This window comes from Bubalus bubalis, chromosome 2 (assembly GCF_019923935.1).
Source record: "Bubalus bubalis isolate 160015118507 breed Murrah chromosome 2, NDDB_SH_1, whole genome shotgun sequence".
Taxonomy (NCBI): Eukaryota; Metazoa; Chordata; class Mammalia; order Artiodactyla; family Bovidae; genus Bubalus; species Bubalus bubalis.
In genome coordinates, this window is record NC_059158.1 from 153,613,128 (window position 1) to 153,636,352 (window position 23,225).

Sequence of the window (23,225 nt, forward strand, 5' to 3'; positions counted from 1 at the left end):
TTGCCAGCTAGAGTATTCTTGGTTGTAAGTTTTTTTTTAAGCACATTAATCGTATCATGCCCCTCTTTTCTGACCTGTAAAGCTTTTGCTGAAAAATTGGCTTTAGCCTAGGGGTTTCCTTGTACGTGACTAGTTGTTTCTTTTTGCTGCCTTTAACATTATCTCTTTATTTAAAAATTTTACCATTTTAATTATAGTATGTCTTGGTGTGGCTGTCTTTGGGTTTATCTTGTTTGGAATTCTCTGTGTTTCCTGGATCTAGATATGTTTCCATTCCCAATTTAAGGAAGTTTTCAGTTATTATATCTTCAAATAGGTTTTCTGACCTATCCTTCTTGTTTCTTTCCCTCTGGGACCCCTATACTATGAATGTTAGCATGCTTGATAAAATTTTAGGGATTCTTAAATTATCCTCATTTTTTATTCCTTTATTTTTACTCTTTATACTGAGCGGCTTCCACTATTCTGTTTTCCAGATTGTTTATGTATTCTTCTGTATCTTCCAACCAGTTGCTGATTCCATCTAGTGTATTTGTCATTTCAGTTATTTTATTCTTCATCTCTGGTTGGTTCATTCCTATATTTTCTAACTCTTTATTGAGATTATCACTGTGTTCATTTCTTATTTTGTGTTTGGTGAGAATTTTTATGACCATTACTTTGAATTCTTTATCAGGCAAATTGTCTCTTTTTCATTAGTTTTTTTCCAGGGGTTTTATCAGGTTCTTTCATTTAGAGCATTTTCTCTGTATCCTCATTTCGTTTTGCTTTCTGTGTTTGTTTTTGTGTTTTAAGCAAAACAGTTATTTCCCTCAGTCTTGAAGTCATGGTCTTGTGTAGGAGCATTCTGCTATAGAATGCATGTGCTGGTTGGCTTTGGTGGGCTGGCTGGAACTGAAGTGGGCATGGGCTGGGAAAGAAGGAGGATCTTGAGTCATGCTGAGTGTGGGCTGCCTTGGCAGGGGACCTGGAGCTGGAGTGGGCACAGGTAAGGGACATACTACAGTGGATTTGGTAGGCATTATTCAGTCTGTTGCCTTTGTGATAGGATTCAGAGTGAGTGAGTTTGCGCATGAGCCTTTTAAGAGTGGAGTTTTGGTTTCTTGTCAGAGTCCTCTAGCTCTTCTGTATGTAAGACCCATTGGTTTTCAAAAGTCATACTTTATGGGGCCTCATATTTGTCATGCAGATCCCCTGTCCTAGAGTTACCAATATGGGACTTGAATTCCTTGCTCTTTAGCAAGGGCTTCCATGGTTGTGATAGCCCCTCCCACTCGTGGGCTTCCCTGGTGGCTCAGACAGTAAAGAATCTGCCTGCAATATGGGAAATCTGGGTTCAGTCCCTTGTTTGGTAAGATCCCTTGGAAGATGGCACAACTTGCTCCAGTACTCTTGCCTGGAGAATCCCCATAGATAGAGGAGCCTGGCGGGCTATAGTCCATGGGGTGCAAAGAGTTGGAACTGACTGAGCTACTAAACACAACACAGCACTCCCCCTTGTGTGGGTTGCCAGTCTATGGATGAGGGTCTTGACTTGATCTCACCTATATCCCTCCTACATGTCTTTTTTTTTTTTTTTTTTTTTTTTTTAATTTTATTTTATTTTTAAACTTTACATAACTGTATTAGATTTGCCAAATATCAAAATGAATCCGCCACAGGTATACATGTGTTCCCCATCCTGAACCCTCCTCCCTCCTCCCTCCCCATTCCATCCCTCTGGGTCGTCCCAGTGCACCAGCCCCAAGCATCCAGCATCGTGCATCGAACCTGGACTGGCAACTCATTTCATACATGATATTTTACATGTTTCAATGCCATTCTCCCAAATCTTCCCACCCTCTCCCTCTCCCACAGAGTCCATAAGACTGTTCTATACATCAGTGTCTCTTTTGCTGTCTCGTACACAGGGTTATTGTTACCATCTTTCTAAATTCCATATATATGCGTTAGTATACTGTATTGGTGTTTTTCTTTCTGGCTTACTTCACTCTGTATAATAGGCTCCAGTTTCATCCACCTCATTAGAACTGATTCAAATGTATTCTTTTTAATGGCTGAATAATACTCCATTGTGTATATGTACCACAGCTTTCTTATCCATTCATCTGCTGATGGACATCTAGGTTGCTTCCATGTCCTGGCTATTATAAACAGTGCTGCGATGAACATTGGGGTACTCGTGTCTCTTTCCCTTCTGGTTTTCTCAGTGTGTATGCCCAGCAGTGGGATTGCTGGATCATAAGGCATGTCTATTTCCAGTTTTTTAAGGAATCTCCACACTGTTCTCCATAGTGGCTGTACTAGTTTGCATTCCCACCAACAGTGTAAGAGGGTTCCCTTTTCTCCACACCCTCTCCAGCATTTATTACTTGTAGACTTTTGGATCGCAGCCATTCTGACTGGTGTGAAATGGTACCTCATAGTGGTTTTGATTTGCATTTCTCTGATAATGAGTGATGTTGAGCATCTTTTCATGTGTTTGTTAGCCATCTGGATGTCTTCTTTGGAGAAATGTCTATTTAGTTCTTTGGCCCATTTTTTGATTGGGTCATTTATTTTTCTGGAGTTGAGCTGTAGGAGTTGCTTGTATATTCTCGAGATTAGTTGTTTGTCAGTTGCTTCATTTGCTATTATCTTCTCCCATTCTGAAGGCTGTCTTTTCACCTTGCTAATAGTTTCCTTTGATGTGCAGAAGCTTTTAAGGTTAATTAGGTCCCATTTGTTTATTTTTGCTTTTATTTCCAATATTCTGGGAGGTGGGTCATAGAGGATCCTGCTGTGATGTATGTCAGAGAGTGTTTTGCCTATGTTCTCCTCTAGGAGTTTTATAGTTTCTGGTCTTACGTTTAGATCTTTAATCCATTTTGAGTTTATTTTTGTGTATGGTGTTAGAAAGTGTTCTAGTTTCATTCTTTTACAAGTGGTTGACCAGAGTTCCCAGCACCACTTGTTAAAGAGATTGTCTTTAATCCATTGTATATTCTTGCCTCCTTTGTCGAAGATAAGGTGTCCATATGTGCGTGGATTTATCTCTGGGCTTTCTATTTTGTTCCATTGATCTATATTTCTGTCTTTGTGCCAGTACCATACTGTCTTGATAACTGTGGCTTTGTAGTAGAGCCTGAAGTCAGGTAGGTTGATTCCTCCAGTTCCATTCTTCTTTCTCAAGATCGCTTTGGCTATTCGAGGTTTTTTGTTTTTCCATACAAATTGTGAAATTATTTGTTCTAGCTCTGTGAAGAATGCTGTTGGTAGCTTGATAGGGATTGCATTGAATCTATAGATTGCTTTGGGTAGTATACTCATTTCACTACATTGATTCTTCCAATCCATGAACATGGTATATTTCTCCATCTGTTAGTGTCCTCTTTGATTTCTTTCACCAGTGTTTTATAGTTTTCTATATATAGGTCTTTAGATTCTTTAGGTAGATATATTCCTAAGTATTTTATTCTTTCCGTTGCAATGGTGAATGGAATTGTTTCCTTAATTTCTCTTTCTGTTTTCTCATTATTAGTGTATAGGAATGCAAGGGATTTCTGTGTGTTGATTTTATATCCTGCAACTTTACTATAGTCTTGATGTTGTTTTTTCTTTATATCTTAATGTAGCAGTGATGTTGTGCTAGTCTTCAAGTTGTTCTCAGAGAGAGTTGTTCTATATGTAATTGTAGTCTTGGTGTGTCCATGGGAGGAGGTGAGCTCAAGTTATTCCTACTCTGCCATTTTGATCCCACGCTGCTTTTAGGATTTTATTCTCTTTGTGAATTATCTAGTCACTGCATTTTCTCCATCTCTCTTTGGTTGCCTATTTTGGGTTTCAACCAGAGGGTAGTCAAGAGGTTACTAAACATTTAACCAGTCAGTTTTCCTGGATTCAGTCTTCAGGTCACGAGACTGAATGTCATTCAGTCTTTAGTCATGAGAACTTTTAACCCTTAGTTAAATGAAGTTTGAGGGTAAGTGTTGAATGCCAATTATTCCTGTATCCCTGATAGCTCGGGTGGTAAAGAATATGCTTGCAACAATGCAGGAGACTCAAGTTTGATCCTCAGTTTGGGAAGATCCCCTGGAGAAGAGGATGGCAACCCACTCCTGTATTCTTGCCTGGAAAACCCCATGGACAGAGGAGCCTGGCAGGCTACAGTTCATGGGGTCGCAAAGAGTTGGACATAACTGAGTAACTAGCACCGAAAAAAAAAAAAAAAGGTGATTATGTTAGTTGCTGAAGTGGGACCTTTTTGGGTTTAAAGTCTTTAATTTTCAGGTAATTTAATTGAGCTGTTGCAGTGATAAGTAAAAATTATAATATGCACAAATGAATCAGGAATCTGATGTTCTCTACTTTGCACATATACTTAATCACTTCTAATTCACTAATTTGGTCCTGGACTTTCCTTGTTTATGACTAAACAGTTGCTCCTAGGATACTAGACAATGAACTATTAATATTGACCAAGGCTTGTGAAAGAGCTTGACTCAAATTCTCCAGGAAATCACCCTTTTCTGTACTCTTCAACATTCAGATATAAAGAACATGTATAGGCTAGTGTGGTCCAAACCAGAAACCTAGTCATGATCCATGGGAGAGTGGCTTCATTAGAAGTCTCACATTCTTTTAGCCAGTTTAGAGAATGTGTCCAGGAAACAGTATTTTTACTGCTGAAACAACCCTCCTTTGTAACTGTCTAGCTACATTGGCACCACCTGTTTCTCTTCCACAGTACTTCATATCATTGCTTTTATGTTTTAAACATAAAATAATGAAACATACATGATGTTGTGTGCGGGTCTGTGTTTGTGTGTTAATTACTCAGTCATGTCTGACTCTTTGACACCCCATGGACTGTAGCCCACCAGACTCCTCTGTCCATGGAATTCTCCAGGCAAGAATACTTCAGTGGGTTGCCATTCCCTTCTCCAGGAGATCTTCCTGACCCAGGAATCGAACCCAGGTCTCTTGCATTACAGGTGGATTCTTTACCCTGTGAGCCATCGGGGAAGCCCCATACATGATAATAATTCTTAACTATTTCCAGAATTTTAAAGATCTAGTCATGGAATATATGAATTCTCTGATGAACACTTTTTTAACATAGATACTGGCAGTTTTGTGAAATATAAGGCTGTATTTTAACTATGTGATCTATAAACTGGTTAGTGGGTGTCTCTAGTAATTGTAATGAAGGTTGATAGTCATTTATGAATGAATTCTCTATAAAAAATTAATGCTATTTGGAAGAGGTTTACAAGTGTAGCAGTGACCAGGGATGGTTGTCTTTTAACATGTTACTGCAGACATTTGGGAGTGCCTAATTCCAGTTGAGAGATGCAGGCTGGAATGAATTATACTAAGAAAGCTAATGCTTAATTGATTTTTTTTCTCCTTGTTCAAACAAAGGCCTTATTCAAGGAAGGGTAATGAAATGCATGAACTCCAGGGAAGTAGAACCACCCAAGTACTATTGTTTTTGTTACCTACCGACTTTGTGCTGATTTTCTGCTTCCCTAACTGGATTTTGATTATTATTTTGTCTCTCTAGGCATTTTAATACTAAAAATTTGACTTAGGACATCAGTTTGCTGGCCCCTGGAAAAATTTCCTTTGGCCCCAGCAGCAGTTTCTGAGGGTTGACTGAGTTTAAGCCTGTCCTTTGACAGAGTTAATCAACTCTGGATGCAGGCCCAAAGTCAGCTATTTCCAAAAATGCAAATTAAGGATTCCAGATCCTGAAATATGGTGATCACTCTAAACCAATACCCTATCAAAGATACATGTTCAGTTGCTCAGTCTTGTCTGACTCTTTGTGACCCCATGGACTGTAGCCTGCTAGGCTCCTCTGTCCATGGAATTTTTCCAGGCAAGAATACTAGAGTGGGTTGCCATTTCCTACTCCAGGGAATCTTTTTGACCCAGGGATCAAACCCTCATCTCTTGAGTCTTCTGCATTGGCAGGCCGATTCTTTACCACTAGTAGGAAAGACTGAAGGAAGCAAAACTGCAGTGGAAAGTATGGGAACAAATGTGCCAGTTTTTGCCATCTTTGGCCTATATTTTTCAGTTAACTTACTTTATTTAAACTAATTTTCCTAAGAAAGTGAAAGTTAAGTTGCTCAGTCGTGTCCGACTCTTTGTGACCCTGTGGACTGTAGCCCACCAGGCTTCTCCAGCTGTGGGATTCTCCAGGCAAGAATACTGGAGTGGGTTGCCATTTCCTTCTCCAGGGGATCTTCCTGACCCAGGGATCAAACCCAGGGTTCCTGCATTAGAGGCAGATGCTTTAACCTCTGAGCCACCAGGGAAGCCCGAAAGTGAACATGACTATAATGTTTTGTATTTATAGTATGTTTCTTTTATTTCAATTTGGTGAAATAAAATGTTGATCACGGAGAATCCACTCTAGATTTTAGATTGCCTCCAAGTACATTGATTCTACAGTGATGGCAAAGGTTACAAAGCAGTTTCTGTCTACAGTAGCTTTGGGAAATCATGTAAAATATAATTAGCTATATGTTTCACTAAAATTCTTTATAAAGCTGATGTTGCTGGCAGTGATCACTACCTACAGATGCAGTAGTGCAGGGGACCAGTATGTGAGGAACTTTGTATGCTGCTCTCATCTAAAAAGTGTTGATTTCCTTCTGGCTGTGGTCCATTTGCAGAACCTTATGTGTGACCCCATTGCACCAACTGTCACATCAAGTTCTGCTCCATTAGGCCAGCTGAAATGCTTCTCTTGCAGTTGTGTCTTCCGTAGTACTGTGATGTATTTAGAGATTCTTGACAGTTTCAGTGCGGGTATATATTTGCCTGTTTTCTGACAATATCTTCAAGGTCAGGATCTGGTATAGATTCTGTTAGTGCAGAAACTACCAGTTAGTTCACCCATGGTAATGAAGTACCAGGGAACTAATTCCTTGTGTGCATGCTCACAAGTGCTACTATGCTTCTTCCAGAGCAAGTGTACATATGGAGAAGGATCCTTAGTCTGAGACCAGGCCATGAGTCTAGAACATAGCACCTGGCCTGGAAGATGGCAGTGATGAGGACTGTGCGTGCATGCCAGGGAGGAAGGGGGTGGCTGCAGATAGTACCCTGGGAAAGATCAGACTAGAAAACCAGGACGTTATTAAGTGTCAGGTAAAGCTCAAGCTGGCAGAGAAGCAGGACCAGATCTGAAGGGAATAGAGTAGAAAAAAAAAAGAATTTTGGAATTGAGAGTTCAGTGACGTTTTTTGAAGGAAAACTAGGCAGGTAATGAATGGGAAGGGAGTTTTGTAAGGACTCAGAGTCAGCTTTGTAATAAGAAACTGATTTTAAGCAGTGGAAAAATAACTTTGTATGAAAATTGTGACCAGCTTAATATTATGGAAATTTCCTGGAGAATAGAGATTAGATTACAGATGAGAAAGTTGCCCAATAAAACTGGAATTGGAGTAAAAGTTTTATCTTTCAGGCAATTCTTGATGAATTATGCATTTTTATTCTAGCAATATTGCTTCTAAAGCAGTGCTTTCCAATCTTTTTCACATGTTGCTCCATCAGATCTTGCTTCAGTCTGTCTTTCTGGCTGTCCCAAGGACTGAGGGGATCAATATCTGTACTGTCCAAAGTGTTCTCTTTATGAGAACTTAAGAGCATGATTTCTCTCAGGCTTCAGAACCAGAGATTGCTGTACATCTGCTGAGAAATTCATCTATTTTCTTTGGATGGATACTGAATTGGTATCTGAATACATTTCTGTCTGACCCTGACTGCTGGGAAACCTAGTCTCAAGCCTGTGGCTTATATATATCAAAGTACAAGAGACCTTACTGTACTTTATCTTCTGCAGTTTCCCTTTCTCTTCTAATTTCCATATTCATTTATTTTTAACTCCCTGTAGCTGTATGCATGTCTGAAAACTGCCACAGAATTCTTTGGGGATAATTTGTCCATGTGTCACGAGCCAGCTAGCCAGCTAGACAGATGCATACAAACATACATGCCAGAGTACATTTACTTCTTCAGTAACACTGCAATATCACATTTCAGTTGACTTGCTTCTGGGAAGATTTTTCTGTTCACATTCTATTGTGGTTACTAAGGATGATCCTGGTTCCTGTTTGGGGTACTTGTCCTCTTCCTGACCTTTTGTCTCATGAATCACTTGCCCTTGGTTTATTTAATCTTTGAGTCTATTGCTCTGTATCTCTTTAATACTTCTCTTTCCTTTAGGGTCTTCAGATGGAACTGTTTAAAGGATTTGATTTATCTCTTCATAGTATGACACTTGAGAGCTTCGAAAACATAGATTATAGAGTTCATTATTGAGAATATTGGTAAAAATTGTACATTGCTGTTGTGTCACTGTAGAAACAGTATGATGTAGTTGAGAATTCATGGTATTTGTATTCAAGAAACTTGTCTTTGTCATTCATGTCTTTGGTCTTGGCCAGATCTCTTCTTCCTGACTCAGTTTCCTTTTCTCCCCCCCCCCCCCCAATTTTTCCTTTGTTTCCTGTGCCATTCACTCTTACAGGGTTTTAAGAGTACATATGGTATGTTCCATGTGACAATACTTTTAAAGCATTTTAAAATGGTATTTTTTCCTCCTACTCTTTTTTGATTGTGAGGAAATACGATATTATAAGCTGGAATCAAGATTGCTGGGAGAAATATCAATAACCTCAAATATGCAGATGACACCACCTTATATCAGAAAGTGAAGAGGAACTAAAAAGCCTCTTGATGAAAGTGAAAGAGGAGAGTGAAAAAGTTGGCTTAAAGCTCATCATTCAGAAAACTAAGATCATGGCATCTGGTCCTATGACTTGGGAAACAGATAGGGAAACAGTGTCAGACTTTATTTTTCTGGGCTCCAGAATCATTGCAGATGGTGACTGCAGCCATGAAATTAAAAGACGCTTACTCCTTGGAAGGAAAGTTATGACCAACCTAGATAGCATATTGAAAAGCAGAGACATTACTTTGCCAACAAAGGTCCATCTAGTCAAGGCTATGGTTTTTCCAGTGGTCATGTATGGCTGTGAGAGTTGGACTGTGAAGAAAGCTGAGCACCAAAGAATTGATGCTTTTGACTGCGATGTTGGAGAAGACTCTTGAGAGTTCCTTGGACTGCAAGGAGATCCAACCAGTTCATCCTAAAGGAGATCAGTCCTGGGTGTTCATTGGAAGGACTGATGCTGAAGCTGAGACTCCAATGGTTTGGCCACCTCATGTGAAGAGTTGACTCATTGGAAAAGACCCTGATGCTGGGAGGGATTGGGGGCAGGAGGAGAAAGGGACGACAGAGGATGAGATGGCTGGATGGCATCACCGACCCAATGGACATGAGTTTTGGTAAACTCTGGGAGTTGGTGATGGACAGGGAGGCCTGGTGTGCTGTGATTCATGGGAACACAAAAAGTCCGACATGACTGCGCGACTGAACTGAACTGAGTATTATATCTCATCCCTAGAATCTAACAAGGCAATGGCAACCCACTCCAGTACTCTTGCCTGGGAAATCCCATGGACGGAGGAGCCTAGTGGGCTGCAGTCCATGGGGTTGCTAAGAGTCAGACACGACTGAGTGACTTCACTTTCACTTTTCACTTTCATGCATTGGAGAAGGAAATGGCAACCCACTCCAGTGTTCTTGCCTGGAGAATCCCAGGGATGGGGAAGCCTGGTGAGCTGCTGTCTATGGGGTTGCACAGAGTCAGACACGAGTGAAGCGACTTAGCAGCAGCAGCATCCCTAGAATATTTTTCTTCGGTAGTAGTTACAGGTATTGTTTAGTATTTCCAAAGCTTTGAGGACAAATTACATTTTTCTCTACATAGCCATGTTAAAGAAGCTTTGCTTTGACATTTCTTCCTCACAATAATCTTGCCAGCATTTGGTTTAAATTATAAAGTTTATCCAGATCATTTTAGAATATTTAATTTTTTGTGAACTTTATTATGGAATGGGCAGTGATGAAGGATGTTGTTTAGGTGCTAAGTTGTGTGCAACCCTTTTGCAACATGGACTGTAGTCTGTTAGGCTCCTCCGTCCGTGGGATTTCCCAGGCAAGAATACTGGAGTGGGTTGCCATTTCCTTCTCTAGGGGATCTTTCTGACCCAGGGATTGAACCAAGATCTCCTACATTGCAGGCAGATTTTAGATACTGAGCCACCCAAGAAGCCCTAGTGATGAAGGGTAGCATTAATTTCTGGAAACAAATGACTGCCTACAAATTCAGCCTCTTTGTTTTCCCCAACTTAAATCTTTTTGTTTTGTATTGGGGTATAGATGATTAACAATGTTGTAGTAGTTTTGGGTGAACAGTGAAGGGACTCAGCCATATATATACATGTGTCCATTCTCTCCCAAACCTTGCAGGCCGGCACAAACGATGAGCAGAGTTACATGTGCTATATAATGGGTCCTTGTTGGTTATCCATTTTGAATATAGCAGTGTGTACATGACCTTCCCAAACTCCATAACTATCCCTTACCCCAGTAACTCTGTTTTCTAAGCCTGTCTCTTTCTGTTTTGTAAGTTCATTTGAGAAATTCGATATTTCTTCTTCTCTGTCTGATTTACTTCACTCTGTATGACACTTTCTAGGTCCATCCATGTTGCTGTAAATGGCCTTGTTTCATACTTTTTAATGGCTGACTAATATTCCACTGTATATTTGTACCACATTTTCTTTATCCATTCCTTTGTCAAGGGACATGTATATTGCTTCCATGTCTTGGCTGTTGTAAACAGTGATGCAATGAACATTGAGGTGCCATATCCTTTTGGATCATGTTTTTCTTTGGATATATTCCTAGGAGTGGGATTGTAGGGTTTTATGATAGCTCTATTTTTAGTTTTTTAAGGAACCTCCATACTGTTCTCTATAGTGACTGTACCAATTTACATTCCCACAAACAGTAAAGGAGTATTCCCATATCTCAACACATTCTCCAACATTTGTTGTTTGTTGATTTTTTTGATTATAGCCATTCTGACCAATTTGAGGTGACATCTAATTATAGTTTTGATTTACATTTCTCTAATAACATCATGGCAAAAATGGGGAAACAATGGAAACAGTGACAGACTTTATTTTCTTGGGCTCCAAAATCAGTGGACAGTGGCTGCATGAAATTAAAAGATGCTTGCTCCTTGGAAGAAAAGCAATGACAAACCTAGACAGCATATTAAAAAGCAGAGACATTACTTTGCCTGCAAAGGTCTGTATTCATTGCTGTGGTTTTTCTAGTAGTCATGTACGAATGTGAGAGCTGGACAGTAAAAAAGGCTGAGTGCCGAAAAAATGATGCCTTCAAACTGTGGTGATGGAGAACACTCTTGAGAGTCCCTTGGACTGCAAGGAGATCAAACTAGTAAATCCTAAGGGAAATCAACCCTGACTATTCATTGGAAGGATTGATGCTGAAGCTGAAGCTCCAGTACTTTGGCCACCTGATTTGAAGAGCTGACTCATTGGAAGAGACCGTGATGCTGGGGAAGATTGAAGGCAGGAAGAGAGGGGGATGGCAAAGGGTGAGATGGTTGGATGACATCGCTGGCTCAATGAATATGAGTTTGAGGAAACTCTGGGAGATGTTCAAGGACAGGGGGGCCTGGCATGCTGCAGCCTATGGGGTTGCAGAGAGTCAGACACTACTGAGTGAACAGCAATAACTAGTGATGTTGAACATCTTTTCATGTGCCTACTTTTGTTCTCTTTGGAGGACAGGTCTTCTGCCCAGTTTTTGAGTGGCCTGTTTGTTTTGATGCTGTTAAGCATCATAAGCTGTTTGTAAATTTTGGAGACTAATCTTTTATTGGTCACATCATTTGCACATATTTTCTCCCAATCTGTGGGTTGTCTTCATTTTATTATTTCCTCTGGTGTGCAAAAACTTTTGAAAGTTCCCATTTGTTAATTTTTGTTTTTATTTCCATTATTCTTGAGATAGATCGAAAAAGATATTGTGATTTATGTCAGAGGGTGTTCTGCCTGTTTTCCTCTAGGAGTTTTATAGTGTCCAGCCTCACATTTAGGTCTTAAATCCATTTTGAGCTCCCAAAATCAACTTATAATCATTGTTTCTCAGAAAGGGTCATATTTTTCCATAAGAAAAGAGGCCAACTTCCTGTAGCTGAACTTCAGGAAATTTTATATCATTAAGTGAAAATGTGTCAGGAAAATATAAATCTAGAAAAGGAGGAAGATTCAGAATGCCTTTTATGTATTCATTCATCTTAACAGAAGATCATGGGAGATTTAGGAGACTTCTCCACAGGTACTCATATCTTTCCAGAACAAGGGAAGGAAAAACAGACGCTTGTTTTTATTACAAGCCAGGTACCATTCTAAATGATTTCCATATGCTAACCCTTGTTAACAAGAGATATAGGATAGCATAGTGAAAACCAAACTTGTGGGGCTGTTTCCCAACTCTGTTAGGTCCTGACTGTGTGACTTTGTGCATCTGAGTCATGATCTGTAAAACAGAGATAATAATAGTTCATCCTTATTGGTGGGATGAGGATGAAATGATTTAATACATGTAAAACCCTTAGGAAAGTGCCTGGCTCCTATTAAATACCATGTGTGTGTTATCAGTTCTCATTACAAACAACAGAAGTTGTTATTCAGACTGTCAGGTTACTCTTGGAGGATGGAATGACAGTTAAATTTCTGATAATCAGCAGCAAAATGAAAACTAGGGTAAACTCATGTTTGATTTTCATAAGCATTGCTATGTATTGAAGTGTTTATACCTTTTAAACTTGGCATAATAAAGTCTGTAAATGTGAAAAAAATGTAAACCTACTAACCAATCAACAAAACAAGTGTTACTGGCACATACTTTGATTTCTTCTAAAATTAAATGCTATCTTGAAGTTTTCATTTGTAATTAGAGTAACTTAATTTTTGAAGCTCTTACAGAAATTCTTAAAAAAAAATTTTTATTAGAATCATTTCCATTGATATTTTAATGCTGATATATATTGATATTTTATGAACTGCTCTTATTATTATATAATTTATATTTGCTTAAAAATTAGGCTGCCTTTTCTGAGAATATGATTTATTAATTTTAAAATTGAAATACATAAGAAAGAGAGTGAGCTATAACTTTTATTGATGAAAACATTAAAATCTGTTTTTTACTTATATTTAATTTTAGTGTGCTTGTTTTGAAAGTTGCTCAGTCCTGTCCAACTCTTGGTGACCCCATGGACTGTATAGTCCATATATTCCTCCAGGCCAGAATACTGGAGTGGGTAGCCTTTCCCTTCTCCAGGGGAATCTTCCCTACCCAGGGATTGAACCTAGGTCTCCCACATTGCAGGTGGATTCTTTACCGGCTGAGCCACCAGGGAGGCCCAAGAATATTGGAGTGGGTATCCTATCCCTTCTCCAGTGGATCTTCCTGAACCAGGAATGGAACTGGGGTCTCCAGACTACAGGTGGATTCTTTACCAGCTGACCTACCAGGGAAGTGCTTTGTTTAATCCAAATAAAAAGTCATTGTGAAGGACTCAGAAATACTGGAAAATTCAGTGTGGTTTGAGATTTGTTTGAAAAATTTATTGTCATAGGTTTCCTGTCCATCATTTTTATATCTTTCTAATTTATGATACTCTGATACTATGTACATTTTTAGAAGCCTTTTTAGAATAGAGTTGGAAATTATTAGACAGTGGCTCAGCTGGTAAAGAATCCGCTTGCAATGCAGGAGACCTGGGTTCGATCCCTGGGTTGGGAAGATCCCCTGGAGAAGAGAAAGGCTACCCACTCCAGTATTCTTGCCTGGACTGTGCAGTCCATGGGGTCACAAAGAGTTGGACAAGACTGAACTACTTTCATTTTCACATAGACTAAAAATAAAGCTTTTCACGAGTTTCAGTTCAGTTCAGTTCATTTCAGTCACTTAGTCGTATCCGACTCTTTGTGACCCCATGACTCGCAGCATGCCAGGCCTCCCTGTCCATCACCATCTCCTGGAGTTCACTCAAACTCACGTCCATTGAGTCAGTGATGCCATCCAGTCATCTCATCCTCTATCGTCCCCTTCTCCTCTTGCCTCCAATCTCTCCCAGCATCAGAGTCTTTTCCAATGAGTCAACTCTTTGCATGAGGTGGCCAAAGTACTGGAGTTTCAGCTTTAGCATCATTCCTTTCAAAGAACACCCAGGGCTGATCTCCTTTAGAATGGACTGGTTGGATCTCTTTGCAGTCCAAGGGACTCTCAAGAGTCTTTTCCAACACCACAGTTCAAAAGCATCCATTCTTTGGCACACAGCTTTCTTCACAGTCCAACTCTCGTATCCATACATGACCACTGGAAAAACCATAGCCTTGACTAGACGGACCTTTGTTGGCAAAGTAATGTCTCTGCTTTTCAATATGCTTCATGAGTTTGGATTGTGTCAAATAGTAATTTAAGATAACAATTTAAATATTTTGTTTTAAAACTTCTATAATTATGAGCTGTATGAAGAAGAGAAATTAAAAAATAATTTACATGTATTTACTAACTTGGTAAGATATTTGAATCTAATAACTATTTTAAGGTTACATCAGTTTTTAAATGTACTAATTTTATTCCATGTATTTTGAGATTCAAACTTGACAGTATATTTAGAGGTCACTGTAACTGAAGCATCTGAAGATGATTATGAATATGAAGAGGTAATTTGTTCATTTTATGTATTTTTTCTGTAAATTCATTACTGTCATTCCTGTGAAATATTCAATTTATTTTTCATTAAACAATTTTTTTTTCTTCAGTAATACCATGTTTTTACCTGAATATAGCTAATCACATAGTTAAGAATGAGATCTGAAAATTGTATTTAAAAATTTAGCTAGGTTAACACATCTGGCTCTTTTTTTTTAATTTAAATTTATTTATTTTAATTAGAGGCTAATTACTTTAGAATATTGTATTGGTTTTGCCATACATCAACATGAATCCGCCACGGGTGTACACGTGTTCCCAATCCTGAACCCCCCTTCCACCTCCCTCCCCATACCTTGATTTCCCTGTTAATTGTTTTCAGAGTCAGCCTCTCATCACCTTCCTTATAGATCCATACTAAAGTCTGTCATCTCTGTCTAGCAGGTGTTCCCTGTCATCCACTCTGCTCTTGGCAGGGTTTCCCAGATTCCTACTACCTTCCTGGAGCATAGAGCCTATGCTTCCTTGCAACTTAGCTATATTTCCATCTAATAGTTACTGTCTCAGACCTTTCCTTTAATTCATTGTTCCAATGGAACATATCATTACATCTGAGACTATGAGGAGAGTGTTACTCTAAGATGATAGAAGCTGTAAAGAAAACTGTGGAAACAAGCCTGTGAGTTGTAGCCTGGGCAAGCAGGAGACATTTTACTACTGGAAAAGTGGAGATAATATTAATACATACCACACAAAATGTATTAATAAATGTAACAGGCTTAAAGCTGTGATCAACACAAGAAGCATGCAACAAGTATTCACTTTCATTTCAGACGTGACTTAGTGACTAAACAACAAATGGAAAGCAATGGTGGAGAAAATCTGCAATGGGGAGAGATTGGTAGCATTTAGAAGGCCTAGCTTTTTTTGAGCAGATTTTTTTTTTCAGTAGAGTTGTTAGACTATTTTTGCCAGTACAGATAAAAGAAATTGCCCATAGCTAATATCAAGTTATTAGAAGTAACACTGAGTGATGTTTATAAGGAAATCAGAGGGCTGCCTACTTGTTAGTTGTTAATTTTTCATAGGTCTTCAGAATGACATAGTGTCTTACATAAAGTGTATTTCTTTGATCATTTGTTTTGTGAAGAAAATTTATTATCTAAAATGAAATGTTATTTTATATTCTTCTAACTCTTTCTATCCTTATCTTTCTCTGTGATTTAGATACCGGATGACAATTATAGCATTCCAGAAGGTGAAGAAGATCTGGCAAAAGCAGTTCAGATGGTCCAAGAACAGGCTACAGATACCCAGATTTTGGTGAGAATTTTGAATACAACCAAAGCCTACAGTTTAACAGTGATCTTTTCTATGTGAAGTTTTGAAAGTCATTTAAGCTATAAGTTCTTTACTTAACTAGATGCAGCTCTATAACCTAATGTCCTTTTCATTTCTATTTCTTTATCATCAAACTTTTACTTTTAGTACATAGTGGTATTTACTCTGCCTCGCATCATCATTTTCCACATGGTGGTCACTTTTGCATGACTTTGCCACAAATGACACTTTCTTTCAGAACTGTCTTTAAGCTCAATGATGTTTAAGGATTTTCAACACTTGCACAAAATTTGTTATTGTATACATGTACTGCAGTCTACTTTGTAAGCATCTGTGTCTTTTTTTTTAATGGAAGTATTTAGATCACAGGAAATGCTTGATATATTATTATTATTATTTTCTTATGAGGCCTATGAACTCATTTCACTAGAGAATATGGTAGATGCTTTCTAATTATAATACCACCAATTAACAGTACATAGAATGATGGCTTCATTGTAAAATTGAAAATTCATTTAAAATTGACAGTAATTTAATGATGGTGGGAAAATATTTGTAAAATGCTACTAATACTAATTAATACTAAAGTCATGTTAGTACTAATTAAGAAGATGGCTTTTTCTCAAAAATGAAACCTTCATGTGAAATGTGAAGGAAATTATTATACTCTTATTTAGGTGCTGATTTGGCTTCCTTAGTGCAAAATAATATGGGATAGACTTCACTGCATATTCTGCCCTGTGTCAGTCCTTCTGTATTTTGTAGATTTCCTCAGTTGAGAAATCCAGTAACTCCTTTCCAACATATCTGTCCATTCAAAATTGAAAAATGCTGAAGAGCAAAATTTCTTGAATCCAGGATTGATTATGTTCTAAGTGGAGGGCTTTAGCTCACAGTAAACTCTATTCTCTAATGTATCCTATGGATATAGTTCCTTCTCTTGCTGCTGCTGCTTAGTCACTTCAGTCGTGTCCAACCTTGCGACCCTATGGACTACAGCCTGCCAGGCTTCTCTGTCCATGGAATTCTCCAGGCAAGAATACTGGAGTGGGTGGCCATTTCCTTCTACAGGGGAACTTCTTGACACAGGGATCCACCCCGGGTCTACTGCATTGCAGGCAGAGTCTTTACTGCTGAGATACCAGGGGAGCCCCATAGTTCCTTCTACTGCTGCTGCTGCTGCTGCTAAGTCGCTTCAGTCGTGTCCGACTCTGTGCGACCCCATAGATGGCAGCCCACCAGGCTCCCCCGTCCCTGGGATTCTCCAGGCAAGAACACAGCAGTGGGTTGCCATTTCCTTCTCCAATGCATGAAAGTGAAAAAGTGAAAGTGAAGTCGCTCTGTTGTGCCCGATTCTTAGCGACCGCATGGACTGCAGCCTACCAGACTCCTCTGTCCACGGGATTTTCCAGGCAAGAGTACTGGAGTGGGTTGCCATTGCCTTCTCCATAGTTCCTTCTAGGTAGACATAAAGTGAAGTCTGCTACACAAACTTTATTAGTCTGTTGGATATCTCCATGCAGTAATTTATAGGTAAATTTAAAAATTTTGAATGATGAGCAGTGGATAACGTATCAGTTGTATGATATGTATTGCTCATCAACTTCCTTCTTGCTTTTTACATCAGTAAGTTAGTGAGTGAAAGTCAGTTGTGTCAGACTCTTTGCGATCCCATGGACTATACAGTCCATGGAATTCTCTAGGCCAGAATACTGGAGTGGGTAGCCTTTCCCTTCTCAAGGGGATCTTCCCTACCCAGGGATTGAACGCAGGTCTCCCACATTGCAGGTGGATTGTTTACCAGCTGAGCCACAGGGGAAGGCTGAGAATATTGGAGTGGGGAGCCTATCCCTTCTCCAGCAGATCTTCTCAGCCCAGGAATTGAACAGGGGTCTCCTGCATTGCTGGTGGATTCTTTACCAACTGAGCTATCAGAAAAGCCTCATCATTAAGTTGAGGAGCATTAAAAAAATACTTTGTGTACTACTCATATATAGCAGTACTTGGTAGCATAGATATGTCTAACACAATGATTGACACATAGTAGGCACTCAATGTATAGCAGTTAAACAAATGAATGGATAAATGAATTATTGAATGAAAAAATTATGACCCAAAATATAATTGTATCTGTTATCATGCTAGAAGTTGTTTGTAAATACAAAGATAAATCCAAGAAGGGCAATTGGGGAATAAATTCAGTGTAGTAGCTCATATCTTCTGAACTAAATATCAGTAATTCTCTCATCAATTTCTCAAAAGCTAACTCAAACTCCTAACTTTGCGGGAGTTAACTTTCTAGATTTATGACATATTTATACCTGATTTACTGTCTTTTAAGTTTTTATCTGTTTTTTTGAGCTCTTTAGAGAAATATTACTATGTAGAAAATTCACAAAAATTCTCTTTAGGCATTAAAAATTAAATATGGATTTATATTGTGATAAGCACTTCAGTTTTATATTTATAATTTGGTTTTTGTTTTTATAGTGTTTTGTCTTCAAAAACTAACTTTGAGTTGTGCCATGGGCTTTCTGTTTTAAGAATATTTATTGTTTATGAAACAAACTTCCTTTTGTTATGATTTTATTACATCTGTTTATGATCAGCATATATTTTCTTCTATGTTAGAGGACAGTAGTAGTCCCAATTCAATGAGGAGTTTTAGAATTTTTATTAAAGTTTGAAAACAAAACAACATTACTACTAGGGTGTTGAATATATCTGAAGTTATTAAAAAGTTGAAATTTGGAAGTAATGTAAATAGCTTTATTTTTAAAAAACTGCTGCTGCTGCTAAGTCGCTTCAGTCGTGCCCGGCTCTGTGCGACCCCGTAGATGGAAGCCCACCAGGCTTCCCTGTCCCTGGGATTCTCCAGGCAAGAACACTGGAGTGGGTTGCCATTTCCTTCTCCAATGCTTGAAAGTGAAAAGTGAAAGGGAAGTCGCTCAGTTGTGTCCGACTCTTAGCGATCCCATGGACTGCAGCCCACCAGGCTCCTCTGTCCATGGGATTTTCCAGGCAAGAGTACTGGAGTGGGGTGCCATTAAAAACTAACAAGGATTATTTATTGAAGAAGTGACATTTAAATGAATTCTTATAATTTTCTTTAAACCTTGGTAATATATATTATATATAAAATATATATATATATATTTGAGAATTGATACATGTTTTATTTCATAAACTTTGAACTTTCTGTTCTATACAATATCAGTTTCCTTGATAGGTACAATGATTCTAAACTCTGAAAATATCAGTTCAGTTCAGTTTAGTCGCTCAGTCGTGTCCGACTCTGCGATCCTGTGAATTGCAGCACGCCAGGCCTCTGTGTCCATCACCAACACCCGGAGTTCACTCAAACTCATGTCCATCGAGTCAGTGATGCCATCCAGCCATCTCATCCTCTGTCATCCCCTTCTCCTCCTACCCCAATCCCTCCCAGCATCAGAGTCTTTTCCAATGAGTCAACTCTTTGCATGAGGTGGCCAAAGTACTGGACTGATCGCCTTTAGAATGGATTGGTTGGATCTCCTTGCAGTCCAAGGGACTCTCAAGAGTCTTCTCCAACACCACAGTTCAAAAGCATCAATTCTTCGGTGCTCAGCTTTCTTCACAGTCCAACTCTCACATTCATACATGACCACTGGAAAATCCATAGGCTTGACTAGATGGACCTTTGTTGGCAAAGTAATGTGTTTTATTATATTTAGAGTGATTAATGAAAAAATTAAGAAGATAGGAAATGTTATTAATCTATAATGAATATGTGGTTTGGTTATACTGTCAATTGTTTCTTGAAACTGAAGTCTTTTTTCTAAGTGTACATGTAAGGAGAAATAAGAATAGACACACACATACACACATATATTCTTTAGAAATATTTGTATGTAATTTTTTGAAAAAAAGTCTACTTACATTCAAGCTGGGTTTCCCCCCCTACAGCATGAGCCTTCTTATTAGCATATGATTGCCATTTGTGGGAGGTAATTCTTTAGCTGTTTTAGTTTTTGGTTTTGCTAATATTGGAGGTGCAGTCTCAAAGGTCCTTTTTTCCCTCATAATTCTATCATAATATAATTTTGATCAAATTATAATTTTGATCTTTAAAGATGACATTAGGTTCCTAATGTCATTCCTAAATCGACAGGTTCCTAAATCGTGTAATTGTTAAATTTCCTGACATCATCTCTCTACCTCCTCCTCTAAGAATATGAGACATTTCTTTGAAATAGTGTTTGTGGGAGGTTAATTAACTGAACAAACTACTATACTGTTTAACATATTTATCAATAGTTCTCAAATAACTTTATTCTAAGATATTTTCCTGTATATTTATTCAGAAACACTATCAAATATGTAAACATGTGGACATGGTGGGGTTCTAGTAAACTTTATTTATGGGAAAAGTTAACTTACCTCTGATCTAGTTGATAGACTTATATATTTCCATTATGAAATAGGAGTACAAGGGTGCATAATTTCCTCCATAGTGTTTCTAAAAATCAAGGCACCAAAACCACATCCTTTTTATAATGATTAATAAGTAAAAGAATTAAACAATCCATACTATTTTTTTCTTTTTTTGAGTGTGTTATATACTATTGTTAGGGCAAGCTGACCCCCTTATTGTTTTTTGGACAGTCTAATCACAGTCTTGTCTGCCTTTGTGCTTTCTGATGCTATATCTGGAACATGACTCCACCTCTTCTCTAGATATATGTTCACATGTCACTTTCTCAATGTAATCGTTCTTCATCATGCTACATACATAGCAGACCAGCTCCACACACATATCTGCTCCATACTTGGCTTTCCCTCACTTCAACCCTCTGCTTTTACCCCCAGTATCATCGGTGATACTGTATATTTTTAATTTAGTTACTCATTTTCTGTCCACATTTACTTGATTATTAGTTATAAGGACTTAGTCTTGTCTGTTTTCATCACTGCTTTGTCTCTAGTGATTAAAATAGTTCCTGGACGTAATATTCAACAAAATTGTTTAAAAAGTGAATGAATGAATGAATGTAAGGCCAATATACATTTAATGTACAATTAAATGTAAATTGTACATTTAATTAATGTACAATTAAAGCTTTGATAATTTTTAAATAAATAATTTCACTTTTAAATTTTAGGAGCAGAAAACAGTCTTTTCTCCAAAGCATACAGTACCTGAAGCAATAGAAGACTTTCTTTGTAATTTCCTGATCAAAATGGGAATGACCAGAACTCTTGATTGCTTTCAATCTGAATGGTAAATAATTAAGTAGATAAATAGTTTTCTAGAAATACTAACATTATTTAACATGTATACTTTTAATCATCTCAAAAGACTGAGTGACTCAGCTTATGTAAAATGAAAGAGCTGGATAGAAACTTTTTCCATCACTGCCACTGAAACCACAGCACAAACACATACACAATCAGGATATCAATTTCAAAAAGGTTTTAAATTAAATATCTTTTCTAAATACTCAAATTTAAGTTATTCTCAAGAATCAAGAAAATGGAACATCTCTTGGAGTTATATAATCCAGGGCTACTTAATGAAATATTTAAAAATATCTTTTACATAACTCAGAGAAGGCAATGGCACCCCACTCCAGTACTCTTGCCTGGAAAACCCACTGGGCGTAGGAGCCTGGTAGGCTGCAGTCCATGGGATCGCAAAGAGTAGGACATGACTGAGCGACTTCACTTTCACTTTTCACTTTAATGCATTGGAGAAGGAAATGGCAACCCGCTCCAGTACTCTTCTCGGGAGAATCCAATGGACGGAGGAGCCTGGTAGGCTTCAGTCCATGGGGTCGCAAAGAGTCGGACACGACTGAGCGACTTCACTTTCACTTTCACTTTACATAATTACTAGTATTATCTCCTACATAAGACACATCCTGTTAACAGTACTACTTTGCTTGTTTTACTTAGAATGTAATGCCCTGCTTTTCTCTACTCACACAACTGATTGTTTTTCTATAAATGTCCCTTTATTTATAAGTAAGTGAAATTACATTGTCAGATGATATCTACACAAGGCTTTCTTGTTGTAACTGAAAATTTTAATAACTTATTGTTATGAAAATCAGCAGGCATACTGTCTTTATTCCTTTGCTATAGTGATAATGTTATCAGGCATATTTTTGGACTCCTTAGCATTCTTTAACAAAATATTATTAAATAATTGGATAATAAATGTTTTGTTTTTTTTTAAAAGTCATTGCATATTATAGAAAGAAACACTAATATGATATATAAATTTGGTTATGGTGTTTTGGAGTTCAATCATATAATTTTCATATAATTTTAAATATAGGCACAATTTGTTAATTTCTACTAATCCAACTTTGATTTAATTTTTATATTTTGCTGTTTTTGTTCAAATCTACAGAGACCATTCATATAGAAGTAATCAGTTTCATTATTTTAAATTGCATGTCTAGTGTTAATAAATTTAATGAGGAGAGCCATTTTTCACTAATTCAGTTTAAAAAAAAGAGCAGGTTTGATGGTAGAAAAATAATACTCTTATTAAATCTAGATATTATGTGAATGATTTTTATAATAATGTGCCTATGAAATAATTACAAATGTATTAGAGAATATATTTTTGTAAGAGTAGATAGATGATTAATTTGCATTACTAATGAAATGATGATTAATGTAGTTAAGTTTCCCATTTTTCTTCTAAAGTTATGGGTTAGGATATGTAGTGCTTACATGTTGCGCCAAAGTGTGAAATGATTCCCTTGGAGAAATCTAGAAGCAAGTATACTCTTAATTAGGTGTTTGTTGAAATATTATCCTTTTAGATTTAACAATTTGAAATTGCTAGATGAAATTTCAGAAAAAGTGCAATAATATTAAGATTTATAGAAACCCTAAGTAAGCAAATCATTTATTGTAATATGATTTTAAAGTAAAATTTGTATAAATATCTCTTATTTATTTGGGTTTAATAATACTGTGGTTCAAATAATTTTATTCTGATCCCTAGCTGCCAGTTTGTAATGAGATTACAAATTATTTGTAATGAGATTATACTGTATTGGATATTTTTGTTTCAAATGAAACATGTTTTACTTTGATCAGAAACCTGTGTTTATAATGTATAGTAAGTGTATAGGAATGTGTGCTTAGTCACTCAATCATGTCTGACTCTTTGTGACCCCATGGACTGTAGCCTGCCAGGCTCATCTGTCCATGGGGATTCTCC

General features: G+C 37.7%; 1 protein-coding gene across 1 annotated transcript in view; it reads left to right on the top strand.

The window, feature by feature from the left end:
- Nucleotides 1-23,225, top strand: part of SPAG16 (sperm associated antigen 16) — a 1,086,909-nt gene that overhangs the window by 9,230 nt on the left and 1,054,454 nt on the right. The window contains exons 2-4 of the mRNA XM_045162106.1: nucleotides 14,630-14,676; nucleotides 15,893-15,988; nucleotides 21,148-21,266. Of these exons, the coding sequence (XP_045018041.1) occupies nucleotides 14,630-14,676; nucleotides 15,893-15,988; nucleotides 21,148-21,266 (262 nt within the window). The remainder of the gene's footprint in view (nucleotides 1-14,629; nucleotides 14,677-15,892; nucleotides 15,989-21,147; nucleotides 21,267-23,225) is intronic.